We start from the raw sequence: 26,973 nt of genomic DNA, 5'->3' as shown, positions 1-26,973 counted from the left end.
CTTGTCACTGGAAGACATTCATTTCAGTTCCCTTGCCCTTCCAAGATGGCGCCATCGCCACACACACCCGCCCCGCGCAACTGACCCACTCAAGCTGGCGTGCATTGCTCTGAAAGACGTATGCCGCCCTTCTCAAGATGGCGACAATACTAGCCCTGTTGCCTTCCGCCCTCTTCAAGATGGCCTTAGCAGTTAGCTTCACTCCTGGGTACGCTGATCTTCTCAAAATGGTGAAGGACGCAGCGCGCACCACATCCTGACCTTCTCAAGATGGCGCCAGCGTCGTAAACAGCGTCGCTCTCATGAGGACACTTCCGGTTACGCCGGAAGCCTGTATAAGAGGCCTGCGGAGACCCGGTGAGGCGTTCACTTTGTGCTGGGGCGCCCTAGTGCGACCATGGACCGGAAGAAAAAGCCTTTGGACGTCACGGCGTCCTCGGTGAGTACGGGTGTAGATGATGCTGCGGGCTCCACTTCTCCTCGCTTCTGCCGGACAGGAATCTCGACCTCGTTTGTTTCTTCACTCGGGGACCCAAACTTGGCTTCCCCTCAGACAGGACCCCCGGTACCTGGCTTTTCTCCCAGAAAAAGCCAGGGCTCACTTCTTGCTTGTAGAACCCTGAACGTGACGTCTCCCCTCCGCCGTGCACCGGCACCAGGCTTGCCCGTCAGACGCGGACCAGAACCTGGTGTCTTTTCCGGGTTTGGAATGTCCCTGCCTCCCCTCCGCGACAACAGGCCAGGTCTCTTTGCCAGCCTTGTCTTCGTTACCGTCGGAGGGGGAACGCAGCCTCTGCTAGCTGTGCAGATATGTCTCCCTTTAGTTCAGGGACGGGCATGGTCCCCCCAGAACATTAGTGTGATTTGTTCCCCAGGATCCGAGATGCCCAGAGTCCCCACCAGGAACTAAACAGTTGTTAATACACCCGTAGGCTGCGCTGCCCGGAAGCTGTAAGGTCTAACAGAATGTAAACAGCATTGTTAAGTTAGTTGCTTCTAGGAAGAAAACCTGTTCTGAGTACTTTTGTGCCAGCACTTTGTATGCACTACCTCATTGAATCTTCCTGACTGTTTTAGGAGGCAGGTGCTAGTAATATCCCCATTTTATAGGTGATGCCATTGAGGCTCCGAAAATGAAGTGGCTTTCTCCAGCTTACATACTGAGTTCTTAGTGGTAGAACTGGGCTCACTCCGTTTGACTCCAAAGCTGTTGTCTTTTCCGTTATATCAGAGCAAATTGCCTAACCTTTGGTTTAATCTCGGATTTACTGCAGAATGTTAGGATGCAAGCGATATGAAGGAAAAGATGGAAGTAGCCCAATATTTGAGCTCCTTTCCCCCGTCTAATACTGAAAATTGGTACTAGTTATTATGTTTGAGGATTAGGGATCAAAAAGCTGTAAAATTAAAGTTATCCTTTCCTGACGGGTTAAAATTAGCAATACTCATAATGTGAATGCCATCTGGGAATTGACACTTTTCTGAGCATCTTCATTTTAAAGTTCAAAAGTTTAATAGGAAAATGTCTGGCTAGAAAATTAATGTAGTTAAGAAGGCTTAGAGGGACTTTCCTGGCAGTCCAGTGGTTAAGACTTCGCCTTCCAATTCAGGGGACGTGGGTTCGATCCCTGGTTGGGGAGCTAAGATCCCACATGCCTCTGGGCCAAAAAACCAAAAGACAAAATAGAAGTAATATTGTAACAAATTCAATAAAGACATTAAAAATGGTCCACATCAAAAAAAAAAAGGCTTAGAAGAACAGGCTTAAGTTTTTTTCCTTAAATGTACAAGTCTTTTTTTTAGTGATACATGTAACTTTATTTATTTTTAATTTTTGGCTGCATCAGGTCTTAGTTTCAGCATGCGGGATCTTTCGTTGTGGCGCGCGGGCTTCTCTCTAATTGTGGTGTGCGGGTTTTCTCTCTCTAGTTGTGGAGCGTGGGCTCTGTAGTCTGCAGCACGTGGGCTTAGTTGACCCGTGGCATGTGGGTATCTTAGTTCCCCGGCTAGGGATCGAACCCACGTCCCCTGCATCAGAAGGTGGATTCTTTACCACTGGACTACCAGGGAAGTCCCAAGGTTTAAGTTTAAAATTTTTTTTTTTTAAATTTAGAGTATTAGGCCCTAGAATGAACCTGCCCTTGGCATTATTAAAAACCCTGCCAAGCCTATTTTTAAATTGCTTCCTTCCAAAATAGAAATCATTGAGCTCAGTCATTTTGATTTACCTTAAAAGTCAGTTTGTGATGCTGGGCTTTATAAGTATCTGCTTTATAAATGACCATGTGTATAAGCAGCTGTACTTGGATCCTTAAAAAGGAAACTGTCATTACATCCTTTTTTGGAGTAGATAGTGGTGACTGATCCAACTCCCCTGTACCCTTTGCTCTGGCCTTTCCTCTTCTTGAACCCTGTTGTTCAGCTAAACTTGCAGTTTCCAAAACATGCCGAAACAAAATTCGCTCAGTCCATTTTCTTTCTAGCTATTGAAATCTTGCCTATCCTTTAAGCTTCATTTCAGAGCCATCTCTGATCACTCTGGCCAGAAGGAAATACTCCTTTATCTGAACTTTTTGCTACTTAATTCCACTCTTCACGGCATTTTTTACAACGGACTGGTATTGTAAGTTACATTTCTTAGGAGATTGTAGGCTCTTTGAGGCAGCATTATGTCTAATTCATGTTGGTATCCTGCTCTTCAGTGTTAAGTGCCAGACATATACTGGTGCTCAGATTGTTGCTGAACAAAGACGTTTTCCTATAGAAATAATAAATTGTTGTGATGTTTAAGTGAAATTACTACAAGAAAAAGCCAAGGACAGTGCCAGTCAGACAGAAGGTGCTTAATAATGTTAGTTGAATCTGAATCTAAAAGATGCAGATTTCATTTACCTTGCTTTATCACTCTCCCCTTGCCCAGAGGAAAGCCTTGAAGTGTTGAAAGTTAAATACATTTACAACAGAGCTGGAATGAAATATGACTTGGTTTTATTTTGTACTAGATTCTACATTTAAACTTTTAGTTTTATATCCAGTTTTATCCATTTATAGGAGCTTGTAATCTTGTTTTGAGAATTGTAAAAACTTAGAAATCCAGTCACTCATTAGAATTAATTGTTTTTGTTTGCTTATTGGTTTTATTTTAGTTGGTAGACCTTAAGGCTGAACTCTTCCGAAAACAAGAAGAATTCAAACAAGAAAAACTTCTAAAAGATGCTGGAGTTTTGGGGAAACCAAAACCAACTACTAAGGTAAAAATAAGATCTAATTATCTCCATCAATTCCAAACATAGGGAAATTACACTGTACTTAGGTCTTTTGAAAGTGTTCATGGTGTCTGCTACATAAAAATCCCTGTCTTGTATTTGAACATCTGCATGAAATGTTTTAAATATTAAGATAGAAATTAGTAAGATTTAAAAGCGCATTATGGGCTTCCCTGGTGGCGCAGTGGTTGAGAGTCCGCCTGCCGATGCAGGGGACACAGGTTCGTGCCCCGGTCTGGGAAGATCCCACATGCCGTGGAGCGGCTGGGCCCGTGCGCCATGGCCGCTGAGCCTGCGCGTCTAGAGCCTGTGCTCTGCAATGGGAGAGGCCACAACAGTGAGAGGCCCCCCGTACCGCAAAAAAAAAGAAAAAAGAAAAAAAAAAGCGCATTGTAATGATCCAATTCTTTAGCCACTTCTTTTGGAATAGTACATGCTGTTAGAATGTGTTTATTTACATTTCCATGGAAGATGATCTAGTTTTACAGGTGTTATAAATCCAAACAGAGATAAACAATTAGATAATATAGAAATATAGCAGAAATATAACTGGGTCTTTAAGAGTTGTGAATGTTTTTACAATTTTATAGCTAATGGTATCTGTTACTTGTGTTACTAAATCTCTGTTATATATGTTTTCATTAGTCTTGAATTAGGTTGTAATCATTCAGGAGATAAAAGAAAAGTAACTGCAATTGTGTAAAGAAATTTTTTTTTATGTAATTAGGGCTTTTTTTTTCAGCTCCAGCTTTGCTGTGTACAGTGTATTTACAGGACATAGGCTGGCTGTCAGAAGTCTAGTTATTTCCACTGATTCATAAGATCTAATTATCTTTTTTTTCCTTCTGATGTACAAGACAAGTAGAGAGTTTTTGCGATCATTTGGAGATTCTGTCTTGTCTTTTTAAATTATTCTCCAGAAACCAAGCATCTGGAGCAGACAAAACACAGGAGTTTCAAATCGAGCTGAGAAGGATGCTGAACAGAAGATTGAGGAACAGAAGACTTTGGACAAAGCGAGGTAAAGTTTCGCTCTGATAAATGTAGCTGCTGTTGTGGCTACCCAGGTAAAGGAATGAAAGTTAAACTTTTACTCTTTTTGATTTACAATTTTAATTTTTATCATCCTTATAGCCAAATACTCTTATTACTCTGAAAATAATATAATTTGCAGACATATTTATAGTCTTATAAGAAGACAAGAGAAAGCCTCAGTTTAAAAGATGAAACAGTCCCACTTTGAGCCCCTGTTAGGCACTGAGGTTATCAACAAGTGTTTAAGAAGTGTCCTCATGGTGGTGTGGTTTGGGGCTACTAGGTGGCATGCTACTAGCATTTAGAAAGTGAATTTCCCCCTCAACTTTTTAATATGAAAAACTTCAAACTGACAGAATATTTGAAAGAAGAGTGTGATGAATATTCTAATACTTTTCACCTAGGTTCACCAATTAACATCTTTTAAAATTTACTTTCTTCTTCCCCCTCCCTCTCTCCAGTGTGTGTAGAGAAACTTCGTTAAACATCATGATACTTTACCTCTAAATATTTCAGCATATATCTTTTAAGAATAAGGACATTATCTTGCATAATCACAATACTGCTGTCATACCCAAGAAATTTGACACTGATAAAATAATACTATCATATGGTCCATATTCAGATTTCACCATTTATCCTAAATAAAGGTTATGTCCTTTATTATTTTTTAAAACATTTAATCCAAGAGTCAATCAAAGAGTACATATTGCATTTAATTTTCATATCTCTTTAGTCTCTCTTAATCTAAAACAGTTCCCTTCCCTTTTTGTTGTCTGTTATGCTGTTAATGTTTTTTAAAGAGTCCAGCCCAGTTGTTTCTACAGTGTCCCACAATCTGATTAGAGTCACACTAACTGTTGTTGATAAGAATACTATTGAATATATAGGTAATGATATGTCCTCCCATTGAATCACATCAGGAGGTTCATGATGTCAGTTTAAGTCATTGTTGGTGATGATAACTTTGATCACTTAGTTAAGATAGGTCTGCTAGATTTTTCCACTGTAAAGATGCTCTTCCGCATTTGTAATTAATAATAATCTAAGGAGGGAAACTGAGACTGTGAATATCCTGTTTGCCAGTATGTTTTCATGCGACGATTTTGTCATCACTGATGGGTCAGTTATTACAGTGATGATTTCAAAGTTAGGATTTTTCTAATTCTATCATTCCATGTTTATTATTTTTTCATTCTGTTTATTAACTGGCATTCTTCTGTAAAGAAGAGCTCTTCCCTTATTTGCAGTATCACCCTGGACTCAGAATCCCAAGTTTTAATGTCTGTCATGACTGCCACATGTGCTTTTGGATCTATTGCATAATGAAAGTTGAAAACAGTGGTTGCTAAAGCTCCTCAGCTCTTTTGGGTCTGCGAATAAAGGGCAGAATATTAGCCCATTTGGGGGATTGTTTTTCTTAATGTTTGGCCTATCCTCAACAGACATGAGACTTGACTTAAAGGTATGTTCATTTTTGAGACATTTTTCTCACTACTGGACATTATTCTTAGAATTTTAATTTTGTTGAAAGATGCTATAACTTTTTAATGCTTTATATATGTATTTTATTAAGATATAATTGAAGTATAATGTTATATTAGTTTCAGGTATACAACATAATAACTTGATATTTGTATATATTGTGAAATGATCACCACAATAAATCTAGTTAACATCTATCACCACACAGTTTTTTTTGTCTTGTGATGAGAACTTTTGAGATCCACTCTTTTAACAGACTTCAACTATGCAATACAGTCATTATACTGTATGTTACATCCCCATGACTTACTTATTTTGTAACTGGAAGTTTGTACATTTTGACCCCCTTCACCCATTTCACCCATTTCCTCCCCACCCTCTGCCACCTCTGGCAGCCACCATCCTGTTGTATCTATGAACTTGTTAGTTTTTTTGTTTAGGGTTTTTTTGTTAGTTTGTTTGGGTTTTTGTTTTTTTAATTTCACATATAAATGAAATCATACGGTATTTGTCTTCTTTTGTCTGACTTATGTCACTTAGCATAATGCCCTCAAGGTCCATCCATAGCATTGCAAATAGCAAGATTTCATTGCTTTTTATGGCTGAATAGTATTCCATTGTGTATGTATGTCACCTTTTCTTTATCCGTTCATACATCAGTGGACACTTAGATTGTATCCTTATCTTGGCTATTGTAAATAATGCTGTAATGAACATGGGGGTGCATGTATCTTTTGAATTAGTGTTTTCATTTACTTCAGATAAATACCCAGAGGTGGAATTGCTGGATCATATGGTAGTTCTTTTTTTTTTTTTTTGGCCACGCTGTGCGGCATGTGGGATCTTAGTTCCCCAACCAGAGATGGAACCCCTCCCCTCTGTATTGGAAGTGCAGAGTCTTAATCACAGAACTGACAGGGAAGTCCCCATATGGTAGTTCTATTTTTATTTTGTGAGGAATCTCCATACTCTTTTTCCATAGTGGCTATGCCAGTTTACATTCCCACCAACAGTGCATGAAAGTTTCCTTTTCTACACATCCTCACCAACCAACACTTGTTATTTCTTGTCTTTTTGATAGTAGCTGTTCTAACAGGTATGAGGTGATATCTCATTGTGGTTTTGATTTGTGTTTCCCTCATGATTAGTGATGCTGAGCAGCTTTTCATGTACCTGTTGGCCATCTGTATGTCTTTGAAAAAATATCTATTCAGGTCCATTTTTAAAACTGGATTGTTGTTTTGCTGTTGAGATGTAAGTTCTCTGTTTATTTTGGCTATTAAGCCTTTGTCAGATAAATGATTTGTAAATATTTCCTCCCATCCAATAGGTTGCCTTTTCATTTTGTTGATGATTTCCTTTGTTCTGCAGAAGCTTTTTAGTTTGATATAGTCCCTCTTCTTTATTTTTGCTTTTGTTGCCTTTGCTTTTCATGTCAAATCCAAAAAAAGTCAGTGCCACAGCAGATGTCAGGGAACTTGTGGCCTGTGTTTTCTTCTAGGATTTTTATGGTTTCAGGTCTTACATTCAAGTTTTTATTCCATTTTGAGTTAGTTTTTGTGTACAATAATGGTCTAGTTTCATTCTTTTGCCTGTGGCTGTCCAGTTTTCGCAGCACCATTTATTGAAGAGACTGTCCTTTTCCCATTGCATATTCTTGGCTCGTTTGTTATAAATTAAATGACCATGTGTGTGGGTTTATTTCTGGGCTCTCTTTCCATTCCATTGATCTATGTGGCTGTTTTTATGCCAGTACCATACTGTTTTGATTACTATGGCTTTGTAATATAGTTTGTAATCAGGGAACGTGATGCCTCCAGCTTTGTTCTTCTTTTCCAGAATTGCTTTGGCTCTTTGGGGATCTTTTGTGGTTCCATACAAATTTTAGGGCTGTTCATTCTATTTTTGCGAAAAATGCCGTTGGAGTTTTAACAGGGATTGCTTTGATTTTGTAGATTGCTTTGGGTAGTATGGACATTTTAACAGTATTCTTCTAATCTGTAAATACCTTTCCACTTATGTGCATCATCTTTGGTTTCTTCATCAGTGCTGTGTAGTTTTCAGTGTATAGGTCTTTCATCTCCTTTGTTAAATTTATTCCAAAGTATTTTATGATTTTTTTTTTTTTTTTTTTTTTTGGCTGTGCCACATGGCATGTGGGATCTCAGTTCCCCAGCCAGGGATCAAACCTGCACCCCCTGTGGTGGAAGCATGGAGTCTTAACCACTGGACAGCCAGGGAAGTCTCTTCTGTTCTTTTTGATGCAATTGTAAATGGGATTGTTTTCTTATTTTCTCTTTCTGATAGATCATTATTAGTGTATAGAAACGCAATAGAGTTTTGAGTATTGATTTTGTATCCTGCAACTTCACTGAGTTCATTTATTAGTGCTAACAGTTTTTTGGTGGAGTCTTTGGGATTTTCTTTTTTTTTAATTTATTTTTGGCTGCATTGGGTCTTCATTGCTGCGTGCAGGCTTTTCTCTAGTTGCAGTGAGCAGGAGCTACTCTTCGTTGCGGTGGGCGGGCTTCTCATTGCAGTGGTGTTGCGGAGCATGGACTCCAGGCACGCAGGCTCAGTAGTTGTGGCGCCCAGGCTTAGTTGCTCCATGGCATGTGGGATCTTCCCAGACCAGGGCTCAAACCCGTGTCTCCTGCATTGGCAGGTGGATTCTTAACCATTGTGCCACCAGGGAAGCCCAGGATTTTCTATATATAATATTATGTCATCTGCAAATAGTGATAGTTTTATTTCTTCCTTTTTGATTTGGACGCCTTTTTTTTTTTTTCTTACCTAATTGTTCTGGCTAGAACTTCCAATACTACACTGAATAACAATGTTAAGGGTAGGCATCCTTGTCTTGTTTCTGACCTTAGAGTAAAAGCTTCCACCTTTTCACCATTGAGTATTAACTATCGGCATGATCTTTTTTAGTTTCCTCTGTATAAGAGAGTATTCCTTGGTACTTTGCTGTGATTTTTCTATCCAGTAACTTTTTACATAATACGTTCATTGTGCTCGTGGGGAATCAAGTCTCCCCATGATCTGCAGGACTTCTGCATCTCTCCAGAGCTTACAACAGGCCGAGGTAGGTCCATGAGGATGTAAGGCCTCAGGCAAGTTACTTTTCCATTGAGATGCTTTTCTTGTCTGTGATGTGTGGTGGTTAATACTTAACTCATGAAGCCCCTTAAGAGATTAAAGGAGTTATATAGTGTCTGGCACATAGTGGGTTCCAGATAAGTGTCCCATACCCTTGCCCTCTGAGTTCCATCTTCACTACTTGACTGAAGAAATGTTCTTTACAGTCACCAATGACTTCCTCATATACTAAATCCAGTGGCCATTTCCCTGACGTCTTCCTTGAGCGCCATTACTTTTTAATTAATTAATGTATACTCTTTGGCTGCATTGGGTCTTTGTTGCTACACACGGGCTTTCTCTAGTTGTGGTGAGTGGGGGCTGCTCTTCGTTGTGGTGCGCGAGCTTCTCATTGCGGTGGTTCTCTTGTTGCAGAGTACGGGCTCTAGGTGCGCAGGCTTTAGTAGTTGTGGCGCGCGGGCTCTAGAGCGCAGGCTCAGTAGCTGTGGCGCACAGGCTTAGTTACTCCACAGCATGTGGGATCTTCCTGGACCAGGGCTCAAACCCGTGTCCCCTGCATTGGCAGGCGGATTCTTAACCACTGCGCCACCAGGGAAGTCCCTCCATTATTCATCTGAAGACTCTTCCTGCCATCTTAAAACTGTCTTCTTTCTGTTACACTGCATCCAAACTTCTTATCCTTTCCCTTGCACTCTTGTCCCCACCTGTCTCTGTTGTGTTTATTTTGTACCAGTCTCCCCTTTGTTCAGCACCCTCTACCACGCTGATGTCTCCTTGAACATGTCAAGTTCATTCCCTCTTCATCTTTCCTCTGCCTGACATGCTTTCTCCCTGAAGATTCCTTCCATGGTTGACTTCTTGGTATGCAAGCCTTAGGCCAAACGTCCTCTTCAGAGAGGTTCCCCCTGACTACCCTATCTTAGTGTCCTGCCCATTTTCTCTGTCCAGACAGTGTATTTTGTTTTCTAAATTTTTTGAAGTTTTATTTTTACTAAGATGATGAGATTCTGTAACAAGACTGCTTGTTACATTAAGTTCCATCTGAAAAAGAGCAACTTAACCTCTTAGAAGTTGATATGACTAAGCTGGTCCACAGAGCACTCCATCAATGCATGACAAAGGGCTTCTATTGGGAAAACCTGCTTTTATTTCCTTCCCTTCTTCTCACTGTCTGAAATCCTCTTTTTCATTGATTTATTTATTGTCTTTCTCCTTCTCTAGAGTGTGACCCCCATGAGAGCTGGAACTTTGTCTTATGCACCTAAAACAGTGCTTGGCACTTATGTAGTCAGTGCTTGCGAATGAATGTGTAAAATGAAAGAGGAATCTTTCTGACATAGATACGAAGAGGCTGTAACTGGTGGCATGCTTTACGTGTATTATCTAATTGATCCTCATTACAACCCTAAGAGGCAGTGCTATCTTTCCTATTGTGATGTGGGAATTGAGGTGTATGAGAGGTTAAGTCACTTATTCCAGAGCACACAGCAGTGTGACCAAGGAACTTCATTGCCTTGGGACACCATTATTATTATTATTATTGTTAATACTACTTTGGCTGCGCTGCATGGTATGTGGGATTTTCGTTTCCCAACCAGGGATCGAACCCATGCCCCCTGTAGTGGAATCACAGAACCCTAACCACTGAACCACTAGGGAATTCCCTTGGGACACCATTAGAAATGAAATTTTCTATTATGGTTAAGTGTGATCCTTCACAAGCAAAAACTCAGATGACTTGTTTGGGGCTCTTTACCATTATAGGTATTTCTAGAATAAAAGAATTGTCAGCTGTCTTACCCACGAAAGAATAAATGTCTCTAGAATTAACATGAGCAGGGAGACTGCTGTATTGAAATACCAGGGTTGATGTTTGTTTTTTATTAGCTATTTGTCATGAATACATTATTCATGTTCTGTATAAAATAGACACGATATATTTTTAACAGACTTCCAAGAAGTTGGTCTCTACCTCCCTTAGGCCTGATGAGCCAAGGGAGACCGGGGACCCTTGTATAAGACAAGGAATTTGTAAAACAAATAGAATTTGTTGATCCATTTGGAAGGTTGCAAATAGAAAATGTTTTTGTTTAGACATCTCTCTTTTTTTGGTATTTAAGTTACATTTGGCATTTAAATTAAATTGGAATCTTAATTCATTCATGTATTCACTCATCAGATACTTACTGAGCATCTGCTATGCACCAGATACTGTTTTAGGCCCTGGGATACAGTCATGAATGAGAGAAACATGGGCTAGGCTTTCACGGAGCTTGCGTTTAGTTGGCAGAGCAGACCTGGCTGGGCCTGAGGGTCCCCTCAGGGCGGGGTTTCAGCTGTAGTCAGGCTGGGTCCCTTGGGCAGGTTGCAGCAGTAAGGCTGGGGATGGGGCAGACTTACCAGGAGTTGCAGTGATAAGACCATTTCTAATACTTGCTTTTTTTTTTTACTACTAGGGAGAAATTGGAAGAAAAAGCCAAATTATATGAAAAAATGACTAAAGGAGCCTTTATAGGTAAATATGATTATTTATATATCTTTATTTTCTGTAATTCATATACCTCTGTGGTATTTTATTATTTGTTAAAATAATTGTAAGAATAGGGAGAAATTTAAAGAATAAAATTGATTACTTTCCGTGCCAGCACAGAGACAAGAAAATCAGCAATAGTTTTTCAGTTGCCCCGTGGGTGCTGGGCTCCATGATAGGTGCTATGAAGGGACAAGCTAGTACGGTATAAGCCAGATTCTCTGCCTCTGCCCTCAAGGCGGGGTATCATCAGTGGAGGAAAATGGCACAGAACAAAACAAATTTAGGAAGCAAGGTCTAAATAGGCCACAATTACAGTTATTGCTATGTTAAAAAAAACCTGGGAGGAATTATGGTTATATCAGGGTACTGGAGTTATGGTTCCTTTTCCCCTGTTTTTCTCTATTTTTAGTTTTTTTCTGTGATGTGCTTATAGTTGCTTTTAAGATAATAATAAAAAGATCCCCCTTTCCTCATACCTGCCCCAGAAAAATAAAACCCAACCTACAGTTCAACAGCAGTAGAAGAGATTTTACAAGGCAGTACATATCTTATTGCCTTTAAAAGGCATGTGTGGAAGTCTCTAGGGAGAAGGTGCCTCTGATGGGGGTCTTGAAGGTGTTGGAAAACTGGAGAAAGGGATTCTGCAGGGGGAGAATGGAGAGAGCAGATCGGAGGGAGGAGAGGGCCAGAGCTGGCAGAGCCGACTAGCAGGGCTGGGTCAGAGGGGCAGGGAGAGGGGGTAGTGGGGCAGCAGGAGGGTAGCGGGGCGGGACCCTGGTCATGGGCGGCCCAGACAGCAGAGGCGTGTTCCCTGTGTGGTGGGGAGCCCAGCCTGGGCAGGTTGGGTGCGCGCAAAGCTGAGGGCCCTGGGAGAGGCTTTGCCTTCCTCCTAAAGAAGCAGCAGGGTGTCAGTCAGCAGGAGGCCTCACTGTTACATGGTCTTACACCTCAGTTCTGGGAACGTGTATCTCTTTCCCATTTGAGTTACATGTTTTTGTGGCTTAAAAAAAAAAGTCTTTTTTCGTTTGATTCAAACTTTACTTATATTGTTAATATAGAAATCAAGTCCAAAGGAGTGTGTAGACGTGGAGATTTGGTTCTGTCCATACCGGCAGGCCCACCTCCTGATAGGCATATTGGACCAGCATGTTCGGGCTAGTCAAGTTTTGGAGCCTCAGCTCTTCTCCACTGTACAGTGAGGGTGACACCAGCCCCTGGTAGTAGGGAACCTACTATCTGTTCTTTAGAGCTTAAATCTAGCAGAGTGAAACTTCATGAAACATTGTGAATACACCCACTATACTGTGTTAAATTAAAATCATGGATTGCTGTTTAACTTTCAGTGTATGTTTTAGCTCAAGTAGATCATGAAGCCTGCAGGCAGATGGCACTTTACACATCTCTGTATGCCCTGCAGATCCTGGCACCGTGTCTTACCTGAAAGTGGTGTTCTTTGGATTGAAAAGAATTCAGATGACTTCTTTTACTTGTGTTATGACCCTTCAAACATTTGCCATACTGTAGCAGTATAATTAGGGTTATGGGATATGGCCCACATGATTAGAGAGGGGTATTACTGATAGCCACAAAGACTACTGAGAAATACAGTTCTGCTTCTGTATTATGTAATTGGCTATATGAGTCTCTTGAAATCAAATGGTTTTGTTATCTTAAAGCCTTTTGTTATTGACAATGCAGCAGAAAACATTAGGCTTTTAAAGATTTTTTTATGTGGTACATGTGTCCAGTGGTCTATTTACAGCTTCCCTGTCAGTCTCGAGGTGGCTCTGTGTCTTTGTGAGCATTTAGGGGGTGGGTGGGGACATCAACTACTGAATTGTCGGGTAATATAGCCGCCTAGTGTTGAATGTGACTGCTTCCTGTCAATTCCACGTGTGGTCTTCTTCTTTGATGTCAAGAATCTGAAAATTATTTTTTATGTCCTAGATGAAGAAGTGGAGGATATGTACCTTGTGGATTTCACACAGAAGATCATAGACAAACGCAAAGAAATGGAAGAGCTTGGTGCCAATAGAGATTATAGAAAGACAGAAAGAGATGATGATGAAGAAACCGTTTCTGAAAAAGATATCCCTCCTCCCCAGGATCCCAGTGAAGAATGGTTGGTGATATTATGCCATTTGGTCATGTTAACATTGTCAGACTTGCGTTTAGTTTTTGAGAGTTATGTTGTTTGGTTGATATCAAGCCATCTCTCTCTATCCTTAAATATTTATTTATTTACTATTTATTTATTTTCGCTGTGCTGGGTCTTAGTTGTGGCATGTGGGCTCTTTGTTGAGGCATGCGGTCTCTTTAGTTGTGGCGTGCAGACTTCTTAGTTGCAGCATGTGAACTCTTAGTTGCGGCATGCATGAGGGATTTAGTTCCCTGACCAGGGATTGAACACGGGCTCCCTGCATTGGGAGTGCTGAGCCTTACCCACTGGACCACCAGGGAAGTCCCAGTCTCTCTCTCTTTTTTTGGCTGCATTGGGTCTTCATTGCTGTGCGTGGGCTTTCTCTAGTTGCAGTGAGCAGGGGCTGCTCTTCGTTGCGGTGCGCGGGCTCTAGGTATGCGGGCTTAGTAGTTGCGGCTCGCGGGCTCTAGAGCACAGGCTCAGTAGCTGTGGCACATGGGCTTATTTGCTCCATGGCATGTGGGATCTTCCCGGACCACGGCTCAAACCTATGCCCCCTGCATTGGCAGGTGGATTCTTAACCATTGTGCCACCAAGGGAGTCCCTTTCTCTCTGTTCTTAATCAGTTTTCTTTCTTTAGAGACTCCACTTTAAATAGGATTGGATTTATAGGTATAGAAGGAGTAGCTCCAATAAGGAAATAATTACAGATAGACTGAACTCCTGCCATGTGCCAGGCACTGTGCCAGGTATGGAGGCATTGATAGGCCTGTTTCATTGATGTGAAAAAGTTGTTTAGGCAGAAGAATGTTCCTTTGTTACCCATGCTACCTTACCCATGTCCTTATTCGGGCATCATGGAGAGTCATCACGTAGATAGTGTTATCTCTATTTCCAGTGCAAAGAGGCTGGCAGAGCTGATCCAGTGAGCCTTACTCTGGCTGTGACATTTTCTGGCAGTGTGGTCTAGGCATCATGACCTGGATCTGGACAGCAGTAGCTCTGCCTTTCACTTGTGATATGGTTGTGATCAAGTTCCTACCCTCTCTAAGCTTCAGTTTCCTCATCTGTAGAACAGGGATGGTGATGCCTAGTAGGTGAATGATGGGGAAACGAAACTAGTCTTTTCTTTACAAAGAGACCAGAATGAAAATTCCATTATGATTTTTTTGTACCTAAGACATTGTTTAGAAACTTGTTCAAAAGGGCTTGAAATTGCATGGAGATGCACTGATGCTGTGTCCTGGGAGTAACCCTGCCTGTTCCCCTCCTGCTGGTGCAGAGCCCACCCCTCCCCCACTTCAAGGCTCAAATGTCCTCTTTATGGGGGTGTTTGTTAGGAACTGCTTAGGATTGTTGGCAGCACTCGTTGACCTTTTGTCAGCCATTGCCCCTGTGGGCAGGAGTCATTTATGAGTGAGGAGAGCAGTCTTACTGCTTGGGAACACAGAGAACGTGCATCTTCATGCTGTGGAGGGGTCTTCTTACCTACCTTCTAAAACACTTATATTTGGGGTGGGCTAAGTGGCCACACACTTGCTATAGCAACCAGAAGAGGAGCCTGTATGATGCCATCCCTTCTGTCATGGTCTCTTCATCATTTCTAGTCTAAGTGGTTTCTCCCTCATCTCAACTCTGGTAGCACTTAAACATACTTTCTGCTCCTTTGGGTCTTACCTTTTATTTATATTGACACATAACTGGCCTCATTACCAGAAGAAGATTGAGGCAAACTTCTGGTACTTTTTACACCCTGCCTGCTCCTGTTAGGAGTGTTTCATGAGCGTGTGCCCTAACTTCCCCCTAGAGCCCTGTGAAGAGGGCATGACTCCAAGCCCTCCTGTGTCCCCCTTGTACCTCGAGTAATTGTTTCTCTGAGAGCTTGCTCAGTGATTGCTGATTACATGGGGCAGTTGCTGGCTGCTGTTCTGCCACTTCTTTTTGATGGGATCTGAATGTTTTGGAGGCCTTCTCCAGAGACAGAATGGCCTGTGATTGCTTTTCATAGGAGAAATCTCATCTCCTTTGAAAGGTTTAATGTCTTTTTTTTCCCCTCATATTAATGCCTGTATGATTACAATCAATTTGTTACTGATTTGAAGAGTTTGGAGGGCAATTGAAGGTGTCACATGCCACCATATGGTGAAGGAAGATGCACTGCAAGCAGTTCTGACACTTTTTTTGTTTTTAAATTAGGTTCCAGAATTGTAACTGCTTGTAAAATCCTTTAAGTAGTTAAGTTCCAGGTGGTGGAAAATCTTTCCACAAAAATACTGTAAATAACTACTCAGACCATCTGGCTCAATGTTTTTTGTTCTCCATTCATAGAAGAAGAAAAAAGGAAGAGAAGAAAAGGGAGAAAGAACCTGCTCTCTGCTGTTGGAGGTTTTATTTCTGTGGTCATCAGTTTTAGGACTATAGTTGTGGATTCCCAAACATTCAGTTTTTAAATCATAGGCTGACAGTTGGAATCGGCAGGTGTGAGACAAAAGAAAAGGCTAACAAAAGCAAAGCCACATGCATGGTAATCTGACCTTGAGTTGGTCCAGCAGCAGCGCTGGCCCTTCTGTGCTTTCTTCAGCCTCCTGCCAAAGGCTGTGAGGGAGTCCTTGCCCATAATTTAAAAAATTTAAAATGTTTTGCATCATAATGCAAATGAAATGTTACTCATGAAAACCTGCCCTTTTCCTGTATGGGGGAGTCTCAGTATTTCACTGGCCTTGCCGGCTGCCTGGCTCCCCTGCCTCATACCTGGACAAAGATACTTGGGGCCAGGATGAGGAAAGAGGAACAGGGGTGAAAGATAACAGACTGGCCCACTGCTGAGGTGCTTCTTTGGTATAAAATGTGTGTTGCTTGGCTTCCTCCTAGTCAAAAAGAGTCTCTCAAAATACTTATATTAAGAAAGTTCTAATTCATTGGGAAGAATTGTACCAATTTGAAGAAATACAGGAAAGAATAAAAAGTCAAATTTGGGAAGACTGTAAGGAAGTGAGCAAGTTGAGAATATGGTACGGAGCAAAGTTATTATGATGCTGATAAAATATTTGGAATTGTTTAAACCAAATTAAAGTAAGTTCTGAGATGCTGCAGCAGGGGTCTTTGTGGCGTATTTGTCTTGAGGTCAGAGATGTACATGATCATTTTCTACAGTTTCTAAAACTAAGATTTAATAAAGGGCTCAATGAACTTACTGTGTGTCAACTTTTAACTTTGAAAAACATGTTCTTACCAATGGTAGTGGTCTCTCAGGTTGAGGGATTTTCTTGGTGATGGGGCCTAAATTAACTTTTTACTGTGCACCAACTTCCTAACTTACGGAACCATATGTCATGTACAATTTTCCACGTCTTTTCACTTTTATTTCAGGGTGGATTATGTGGATTCTTTAGGGCGATCCCGGCGCTGTATGAGAAAGGATTTGCCACATCTGCTGGAAATGGATAAAAATCTTCAGGGGAGGCTGTAAGTGTGTGACATGCAAAGCTTTGCCCATGACATGCAGACACGGGGATTGTTTTGTGCGCAAGGCTGTTTTTAGTTTATTTTCTTTGGTGCTCTGCTGTAAGAGTATTTTTTTAATGTATAAGAATATTAGTGGAAGCACTTTTTTGGGGTTAGCATACACATACACACATAGTCCACACTCAGGGAATAACCTGAGTGATTGATCATCCAGATTGTGTAGCTACTAAAAGGGATGAGTTAGAGCCTATCTGTTTACTTGGAAGGATGTCTGCCTACAGAGTAACAAATAGAGAATGAGCCCAGACCAAGCCAACAAACAAACCACTGCGGAGAAAGTGTTTAAGAATGTACTCTTGGTTATCCCACAGCAGGTGGGGGCAGGCAGGTAGTTAGCTTAACTTTTCGTTTATACACCTTTGCATTTTGAAGTAAGGGCTTTATGGCTAGAATTTTTTCTGTGGTGCCTAAGACACACCCAAGAGGTAACTTGCTAAAACATCCCAGGGAATAAAATTCTAACCAAGGGCAGCTGTTGTGTGGAAAGTGTTGGGAGAAGGTCCACCTTGTCCACATCATCCAGGTTCAGGTAGGCCTGGGCTTGGCACAGGGAAGAAAGTGCAGAAGCCCTGAGCCACCTGACAGGACATGAGGTCCTGCACGGGAGACCGTCCACAGGAGGCCCGTAGTTCCTCCTCTCTGCCTCTCCTGCCCCCTCCATTCAGCCCAAGACCAGGGTGGGAGGGAAAGTAATTTGTCTGAGTGGTGAGGCAAGATTTCATTATGCTAATGTAACATGTTGCTTGCTTTGATTAAAGAAAGGTGAAAATAGTTTTTGCAGGTTCCCAGTGGTATTGTGGGTCAGAAGCCTCTGTAAGGAACTGTCTTCTTCATAACTAGAGTTACTCATCCATGATCGCACTCCTGAACTGAAGCATTGCTGTGTCACAACTCTTATCTAAGATGGTTTTTGCTCGATTTTCCTAGTTTCGTTAGTCCTGCAAATGAAAAAACCTTACTATCTGAAGATATGAGAAAAGAACTCCAGCGCCAGCAATGGGAGGAAGAAGAGAGGGAGTCCCTGAGAAGACCAATGGGGCCCGTACATTACGAAGACATTCGTGAAAATGGTATAGTCATCTGGCAGCTTTTTTTTTTTTAATTTATTTATTTTTGGCTGCATTGGGTCTTTGTTGCTGTGCACGGGCTTTCTCTAGTTGCGGCGAGCGGGGGCCACTCTTCGTTGCGGTGCATGGGCTTCTCATTGTGGTGGCTTCTCTTGTTGCAGACCACGGGCTCTAGGCGTATGGGCTCAGTAGTTGTGGCACACGGGCTTAGTTGCTCCGCGGCATGTGGGATCTTCCCAGACCAGGACTCGAACCTGTGTTCCCTTCATTGGCAGGCGGATTCTTAGCACTGCGCCACCAGGGAAGCCCCCATCTGGCAGCTTTTTTAAATCATTTTTTTATCTTGAACAAATGACAAGCATAAAAGGAAGTATTCGTGAAGCAGCAGCTCTTATGTGGAAATAAAAGATTCTGCTTTCGGAATTGAAAATACCCCTTTTTTCACTTCATAGCCTAAAAATATTCATATTGGGAGTATCTTCCTAACAGAGGGTCTGTTAATCCGAGTTTGCTCCCCAAGAGAAGTGGAGACAGCCTATGACTAAAATGTTAATGAATATTTGTCACTTGGCAAACAGGATGGAAACAACTTCTAACTTTTGTTTTAGCTGCTTCTTAGAAAAAACAAAACAAAATGTGTGAGACATCATTGTGTTACTTTTTGCTGTGGTAGGAATTTGGTCTGAATTTAATTCACTGATCAGGGAAATCTAACCTTTTGGATAATTTTGACTTATTTCAGAGGCCCGGCAACTTGGTGTTGGATACTTTGCCTTTGCCCGAGATAAAGAGTTGAGAAACAAGCAGATGAAAACTTTAGAAATGCTGCGTGAGCAGGTACAAATTAAACTCAGTTGATGTTAAGGATTTGAGCGGTTGGGTTTCTTGTTGTACCGTACTGCAAAAAAATCTAGTAAATTAATTAGAAATTTACATTGCTATTCAGAATGCAATTATCGGTTTCATAAAGGTAATTGCGATATTATTTTGGTGTTTCAGACTTTAAGATTATAGTTGTTCAAAAGTAACTTGTATAACTTTGATGTTTTAAACTTGGTTTCAAATATGGCACTTTTGGAGCGGCCTGGGTGAGAAAATAGAAAGTTATTAGAGGGTGGTTAAGGAGTAGGACAGAATTTTCTTGAAAGGTAAGCCTTCCAGGATACTCTGAACTCTTACTAAACTTCAGAAGACATCAGAGGGCTTGTGTAAGAGGACTTAACGGGTCTTCATGTTGAAGATCTCAAGGATGGCTTCTTAGAGGTGGCATGAAAATCAATTAGTCTATTTTTAGAATAAAATTAATTATTTCATCCTTTTCAACAGAAATATTGTGAATACGCTAATCATTTTCTAATTTTCTGTTCTGTTCAGACAACAGATCAGAGAACAAAACGAGAAAATATAAAGGAAAAGAGAAAGGCTATGTTAGAAGCAAGACTTGCCAAACTCCGACAAAAAAAGATGAAAACATCTAAAGAGGATGGAGCAGAGCAAGAAGTTAGAGGTATATCTTGGCTCGTGTTTCTAAACCACAAAAGGAAAAATTTTGTTGATGTCTCAATAATAGGACTGGCAATGTGGAAATCAGCCATCTAGTTTTATTCTCTAAGCAAGCAGTGCACCTTGGAGATATTGCCAGGAACAGTTTTTATAACCAAAGTGGCATGGAATTACACTCCAAAGAAAATTTTAGGCTGTAGACAAGGGTATTAGCAGTATATTGTGTTGTTTCATAGAACAGCATGGTTTAGTAACTGAGACTTAGGAGTAAAATACCTAAGTAAAATAATTAAAAGGTATTTTAGGATAAAATTTAGTTGTGCACGTACATGTTTTAGACCTATTTTCATTTGCTATGGCTGCGGTTTTTGTTGGTTATTATAAAGTAATGTATTTTAAAGAAGACGTGCATTCAGAAAGTAATAAAATAAAGGATTTACAAATATGGGTATAGACAGCTTACCAAGGGAATGTTGAAATGCTGGGAGCACCGTTCAGTACTGTGGTCAGACTTGCTCACTGTGAGAGTTATGCTAGACTGGGATAAACTCCCCAACAGAGACACTGCAGAGACTGGCTCAAACCAGGTGGACGTCTGCTTCTCTAGTTTAACACCTCAGAGGTGGTGGGTGTCCAGGGCAGGTAGTAGCTCTGCCCTGTACGGTCACCTTTTCCCTGGCCTGTTCCTGTCTTAATCCTTCTGTCATTCCATAGAGGGTTCCTCTCAGCTGCACGGTCGCTAGCTCCCCAGCACCTGTTCATGATCCAGCCCTGGGGAAGAAGGGGCGGGGACCCAGCTTCCATTCTAGGGATGTGAGTCAGGATCACACACAACCTACGGATTTACATCCCAATGGCCAGAATCCACGGGCCATCCCTAGCTGCAGGGGAGGCTGGGAAATGGCCTCTCTGACGAGGTGACACATATCCAGCTGAAGCTGGGGGGCACTGTAGTCCCAAAAGGAAGAAGGGGGTGTGGGTGTTAGGGGCACATAGAAGCTTCTCCGGCTCTCCCGGAAGCCTGTGCTAAGCCACGGGCCATTTTCTAATTCTGAACACACTTCAGTTTAGCTTTGGAAGGAGATCAGAACACTTGGGAATCGGAAAATGGTCCATTTAGTTTTGTATAAATGCTGTCTCCCTGTGACATGTTAAACTGTGTTTTGTTTCTCTGTTTTTGCTGTACTCCTGAACATCTGTCATTTCCACAAGATGTAAAGTGCCACCAGTGCTTTTTAAAAATCTATTTTCTTTTAAAATATGGCCAAAATAGAATAGCATACAGCCTGTCGCCAGGCTCCAGCTCTTCATCACCCTCAGTCCCCTTGCTTAGTCGGAGACTCTTACTTTAGTTGAGTAATTGGGGGGTTTCTGGTCCTTCGATTGTTGGTCAGGGGAAGCAGGGTGGCATAGGGGCAAACAGAGACTTGGAAATCCATCCATCCTGGGTTTGAATCCTGGCCCTTGTCACTGTCCACCTGTGTAGCATTTCTGATCTTAATTTTCTTTATCTATAAAATGGGTATAAAGTGGGAATACCAGTCCTGACTTTATTAGGGTTATTACAGGGTTAAGTGAACTATTGTATACAAAATACTTAGCCCACTGCCTGGCACATGATAGATACTCAATAAATACCGGTTATTGTTTGTACTCTCAGGATGAGCATGTTCTATTTAATTTTTTAAAGTAGTTTTAAGCTTTGTTATAATGAAGTCTTATTCCATTGCCAAAAATAGATGGAGATGTTATTGGGCCATTGCCACCAGAACCAGAGGTCATGCCAGCTCCTCATACAGCTGCCCAGAGTAGCAAAGTCGAAGTCATCGTTCAGGAGAGGAAGGATACCCGGCCTGGGGTGCCACACATCCGGGAGTGGGACAGAGGAAAAGGTAAGGGGGTCAGTTCTCCTGAACAGAGTGTGATTCTGGTGAGTCTTACTGGTCCTTGGAAGCTTAAGGAATTCTCCACATCGTTGAACTTGTTTCTTCTCAATACCCAGGAGCATTAGACAGTGTGATTATAAAAGACCAGGGTCTACAAGGCGTCATGCCTAAAGGATGAGTTTCTTTTTTTTTTTTTTTATTGAGAAGCACTTGGGGGAAGGTTTCTGAAATTCCCGCTGCCCCCATGTGGTCTTACAGCTTTGGGATGCTGTTTTTTTTTTGTTTTTTGTTTTTAATTTTTGGCTGCTTTGGGTCTTCATTGCTGCGCGGCTCTCTCAAGTTGCAGTGAGCGGGGTACTCTTCATTGCGGTGTATGGGCTTCTCATTGAAGTGGCTTCTCTTGTTGTGGAGCATGGGCTCTAGGCACGCGGGCTTCAGTAGTTGTGGCGCGTGGGCTCAGTAGTTGTGGCTCGCAGGATTTAGAGCGCAGGCTCAGTAGTTGTGGCGCATGGGCTTAGTTGCTTCGCGGCATGTGGGATCTTCCCGGACCAGGGCTCGAACCTGTGTCCCCTGCACTGGCAGGCGGATTCTTAACCACTGCGCCACCAGGGAAGCCCCTGGGATGCTGTTTTTCAGGAACCAGTTTTTAAAACCTTATGAAGGTTTGGTACTTTAATGTATTCCGTGTTTTTAGCAGTCTCTTTTATGTTCAGTTGAAAACAGTCTGTGTCCCAGTGTATTAACTCGGATTCACATATGGTTCCATTGGGTTATGCAGAATTGTCTGTAAATTTTTTCTGTAAATACACCACGGTCCCTACAGCAGCCTCTCTTTGGGAGAAGGCTCTGGTTTATGTCTTTTTGAAAAAGATCATTTCAGTGGTACATTAGCGTGAATTGTTGGAACTGATGAGATCCACGACTAAAGTAAAAGATATGCAGATGGGTGAGTGCCTTTGGTTAGTGCTACTGTTAGAAATAGAGATGGAATACCAAGATAGATCTGGACAGGTGCCTTTTGTGTCTTCTAAAACTCAATAAAAGACAAAACTTGTGTTTTGCTATGAAGTACCTGTAACATTATGTCAAGCAAATGATTTAAGTGCTTGATTTTTTATGTTTGTCTCTCACATGCAATTTTAGTACTTTTTTGGCATTGTCTCTAGAGCCTGCCAGCCTTCTTTCTCCACAGAACCTTCTTTGAACCTTTCTCCACATGGAAGTTCTCACTCCTTTTTCTTGGCCTGGTTCCTTATCCTTTGTAGGCATCGCATATACCTTGTATTATAGTTCTGTTATTACTGTCCTTGTTCTCCAGAGAATTTAAGGTGGCTTTTAAGAAGTATATACAATAATTAAAAAGTAATAACAATAAACATTCAATGATTCAATCATCAGTTCTAATAATACTCTTTCTTATTTTTACTAGACTTTTCCTTTGGGTATTGGTTGAAGAGGCAATCAGATCTCCGGGCTGAGAGAGACCCTGAGTTTGCCCCACCATCGAATTACTTTGTGGACCAAAAAAGAACTGGTTCTCTGAGTAGCCAGGCATGGAACAGACCTGCACCTGCACAGAGTGACCCGGGGCAGCACCCTGGCCAGAGCCATGACCCCAGCTCTTCACATACATCATCCACTCCAGCCCCCAGCGGCCTACCACAAGCCCAGGCGGTCACTTTTGAAACTCTGGATGATATGATTTCATACTATAAACAAGTGACATGAACTTAAAAACACTATAACTTGGGTCTGTACTATTGATGGTGCCTTCCTCTCCCAGAGCAGAGAAAATAACTTAACTTTAGGGACTGAACTGTAACTTTCTCTTCCTGTCTTTTCCCTGAAGATCCAGACTTCAGGCTGTATTTGTCAGCAGGGAAGAAAGTGAATGGTACTGTGGGAACTCCGGCCACTTAGCTGTTCATTTCATTCTCATTGGTATGGAGATACCAGTTCATCTGGATTTACATGTGAGCTGAGGTAGAGTAAACATACTCTGTAATACTTGATACTAAGGTGTTTGCAATCCTGTCTGCTTCATACCCACTCCCAAGACTTATTCAGATTTAAGGGTTCCACTCCTTTCCTTTTGCCAGTACTAGCTTGTAGGTGTCTTTGTTCCAAGCATTCAGCTTCCAGGTCATTTGGTGGAGCATCTGTCAGGAAGAATTTTAGCCTGTCAAATGATGGCACATGAGGGTACACTGGGAGGCAAAGTGATCTAGTCTCCAGGAGGACCCTGACACTAATGGAGAATTAAGCATATCATTTGAAATGAACAGGAAGACCAGGAAGGACTTCACAGTCCAGAAAGGTAGACATTGACGTCACTTGCTCTTACTATCACTCCTTTTTGAGTGGCGATTATCACAGCCACGCTTAGTGGGCGTTCATTAAGTGTGTATTGAGTGATGGGCACATGTGGAGGTTGCTGGGCATGGTAAGAGCTGTGCTCCTTAGCCACCAGGGTTGGATTTTCATCTCCACCTGCCTCCCTGGTTCTCCCGCTCTGGGCCCTGATCTCTCTTGGGAGCTGAGTCATCTCAGCCTGGGTAGGATGGACTTGCGCTGGAGTGAGGGACAGCAAGGTCCTTTTGTCTTTACTAACAAGTGGGTGAGCAGAACTCCAGAAGGACTTCCTGTGCCTGAGTACCATTCCCGTCCTCTACCTACTACACCTCAATGTTCTCTTCACAGCTGCAGACAAGCAGTAGAAGTTGACCACCAGGTCCACAGGGCTGTTACAGCTGCCTCCCAGGCCAGTGAGTCTTGTAAGAAGGTGTTAGAGCAGGTCCTCAAAGCACCTGCTGGAGCCTGTGGTCTCTGTTCCCACAGCACAGTGGTGTTGATGGGAGCACAGAGAGGGTCCGTGACTAGTCACGTGATATCTAAGTGGCAGATTGTTTAGGTGCATGTTTGCTTCAGACTCATGTTTTCTTCAGCACCCTCTGCTCTCAGTCTTTTGCCCCAGTATGGATCAGTAATAGACAAAATTCCAAATTCTTGCAAACTTAACCTCTGAAGTCCAGATCAAGGGTGGAGTTGCGAGACCTATTAAATGGTCATTTTGTCAGCCTGATCAGGCAAATATCTCTCCTAACAAAAATGAAAACCAACTGACCCAGCTGCCTTTTTCTGCAGAAATTGACAAACTCATCCTAAAATTCATATGGAATTGTAAGGGACCCAGAATATCAAATATTCAAAACAATTTTGAATAAGAACAAAGTTGGGGGACTCACTTCCTGATTTCAAGACTTACTACAAAGCTACAGGGATCAAAACAATGTGGTCCTGGACTTCCCTGGTGGCACAGTGGTTAAGAATCCGCCTGCCAATGCAGGGGACATGGGTTCGAGCCCTGATCCGGGAAGATCCCACATGCCGCGGAGCAACTAAGCCTGTGCACCACAACTACTGAGTCTGCACTCTAGAGCCCGGGCCCCTAGAGCCCATGCTCTGCAACAAGAGAAGCCACCACAATGAGAAGCCTGCACACCACAACTAGAGAAAGCCTGCGTGCAGCAACGAAGACCTAACGCAGCCAAAAATATATAAATAAATAAATTTATAAAAAAAACAATGTGGTACTGACATATTGATAAATCACTGAAACAGAGTTGAGAGTCCAGAAATAAACCCATACATCTATGGTCACTTAATTTTTTGACGGTGCCAGAATCATCCAGTAGGGAAAGAACAGTCTTCTACAGATGGTTCTGAGACAGCTGACTCGCCACATGCAAAACAATGGACTTGGACTCATACGTCTCACCACATAAAAAACAAAAGCACCTCAAAATGGACCAAAGGCTTAAATGTAAAAGTGTAAAACCAACTGAAACAGCTTGTAGGACAAAAGGAGAGGAGACAAAAAGAAAAATTGGAATACTAAAAGGAAAAAACAATTATTAGATATCCTAGAATCATAAGGAAAAATAGAAGAAAAGAGAAGGTGAATAATAGACTAGAGAAAGATGGGAAGAGGTTGTGTTTATAAGGTAGAGCAGAAGGTCTCGAGAGGCATAGTGTAGAGAAGGGATGGGAAGACTAGGCAGGCAGCAACAAGCACATGAGTATAGGAGGCAGTGGTCACGGAAGGGGTCCCCAAATAACCTTTTGTCCTTGCCCAGGGCACCCACGTTGGACGGCAGAGCAGCCTGTGCATGCTGGCTCAGGGTCACTGTCGACTAATAACTGTAAGTTGGATATTCTCTAGGATTTCAAAGACTGTATAAGCCTTTTTCTAATCTCATTTTAACAGCATATGTTGAGTGTTTTATGAGCCCAGTTGTTTTATCCTCTTCCATTTCAGACTCAGGGTCCTTCAGCATTAACACAATTCCAGTTTTAGTGTTTCTTGTGGGCCTGTTTTGTAGGAGTGTGTCCAGCAGATGGCACTGGAGTTCTTAGGCTGCAGACCCGTGCTCTGGTAGCACTGCCCAGTAGAAATGAGGTATAAGCTGTGTGTGTCAGTTTCAGTTTTCTAGGAACCACATTTAAAAAGTGAAATTAATTTTGTGGTATACAGTCATCCCTCTGTATGTGCCAGGACCTGCCATGGAAACCAAAATCCGTGGATGCTCAAGTTCCACAGGCGGCCCTCTGTACCCACAGTTCTGTATCTGGTTTCAACCAACTGTGGATCCTGTAGTGCTGTAGTAGTATTGAAAGATACGCGCATAAGTGGACCCTCACAGTTCAAACCCATGTTGTTCAAGGGTCAACTCTATTGAATCCAGTATATCCAAAATATTTCAACATTTAATCGATATACAAAACGTTTAATGGGATATTTTGCATTTCTTTTCACACCAAGTCTTCAAAATCTGTGTATCCACTTACAGCCCATCTTAATTCAGATGCTAAATTTTCATGAGGAATACTTGATCTGTATTTAGATTTCATAAAATACATTTGAAAGTAGATTCACATACCCAGGTTCATCCAAACATACTGAAAACATTTAAGAGTTTGCCAATAACTGAATTATCAAGTTTTAAGTTTAATAAAATGTAGTTCCTTAGTCATACTACACCACATTTCAGATGCTCAAAAGACACAAGTCTAGTGCTACTGAATGCACAGCACAACTCTAAATGATCTGTTTTTACATGTTCTGTGGTCTGACTGTACATAACTCTCCTGTTAGTAACTAAAGGGTTGGCAAACACATCTCTTCCAAGCATACATTAAGCATTCACGCTACTCCTATGGCTTGTTTGACTTGGGAGCTAGCAGTGCTGAAATCTATCAGAAAGCATGACCACACCTCATTCGTGGCATTGTGGAGCTAAGCGAAATATTTTGGATCAGAAATTGCTTTGAATTATTTGTTTTCATTGTAATCTTTTCTCCAGGCCTTTGTGTGTTTTGATACAGTTCGTTTGAATTGGCTAAATAAATCATTTTGTTTGCTTGCAAAATT

General features: G+C 41.8%; 1 protein-coding gene across 1 annotated transcript; it reads left to right on the top strand.

Moving 5' to 3' along the window:
- The first annotated feature begins 311 nt into the window (after positions 1-311).
- CCDC174 (coiled-coil domain containing 174) lies at positions 312-26,973 on the top strand. The gene is made up of 11 exons (XM_067755584.1): positions 312-439; positions 3,147-3,251; positions 4,187-4,287; positions 11,345-11,403; positions 13,369-13,543; positions 16,931-17,026; positions 18,014-18,156; positions 18,896-18,990; positions 19,528-19,660; positions 21,396-21,548; positions 22,972-26,973. The coding sequence occupies exons 1-11, from the start codon at positions 398-400 to the stop codon at positions 23,268-23,270; spliced, it is 1,401 nt and encodes a 466-aa protein (XP_067611685.1). The 5' UTR covers positions 312-397; the 3' UTR covers positions 23,271-26,973.

This window comes from Pseudorca crassidens, chromosome 10 (assembly GCF_039906515.1).
Source record: "Pseudorca crassidens isolate mPseCra1 chromosome 10, mPseCra1.hap1, whole genome shotgun sequence".
Lineage (NCBI taxonomy): Eukaryota > Metazoa > Chordata > Mammalia > Artiodactyla > Delphinidae > Pseudorca > Pseudorca crassidens.
Note: the sequence above shows the minus strand (reverse complement) of the source record. Positions and strands in the feature narration are given on the sequence as shown.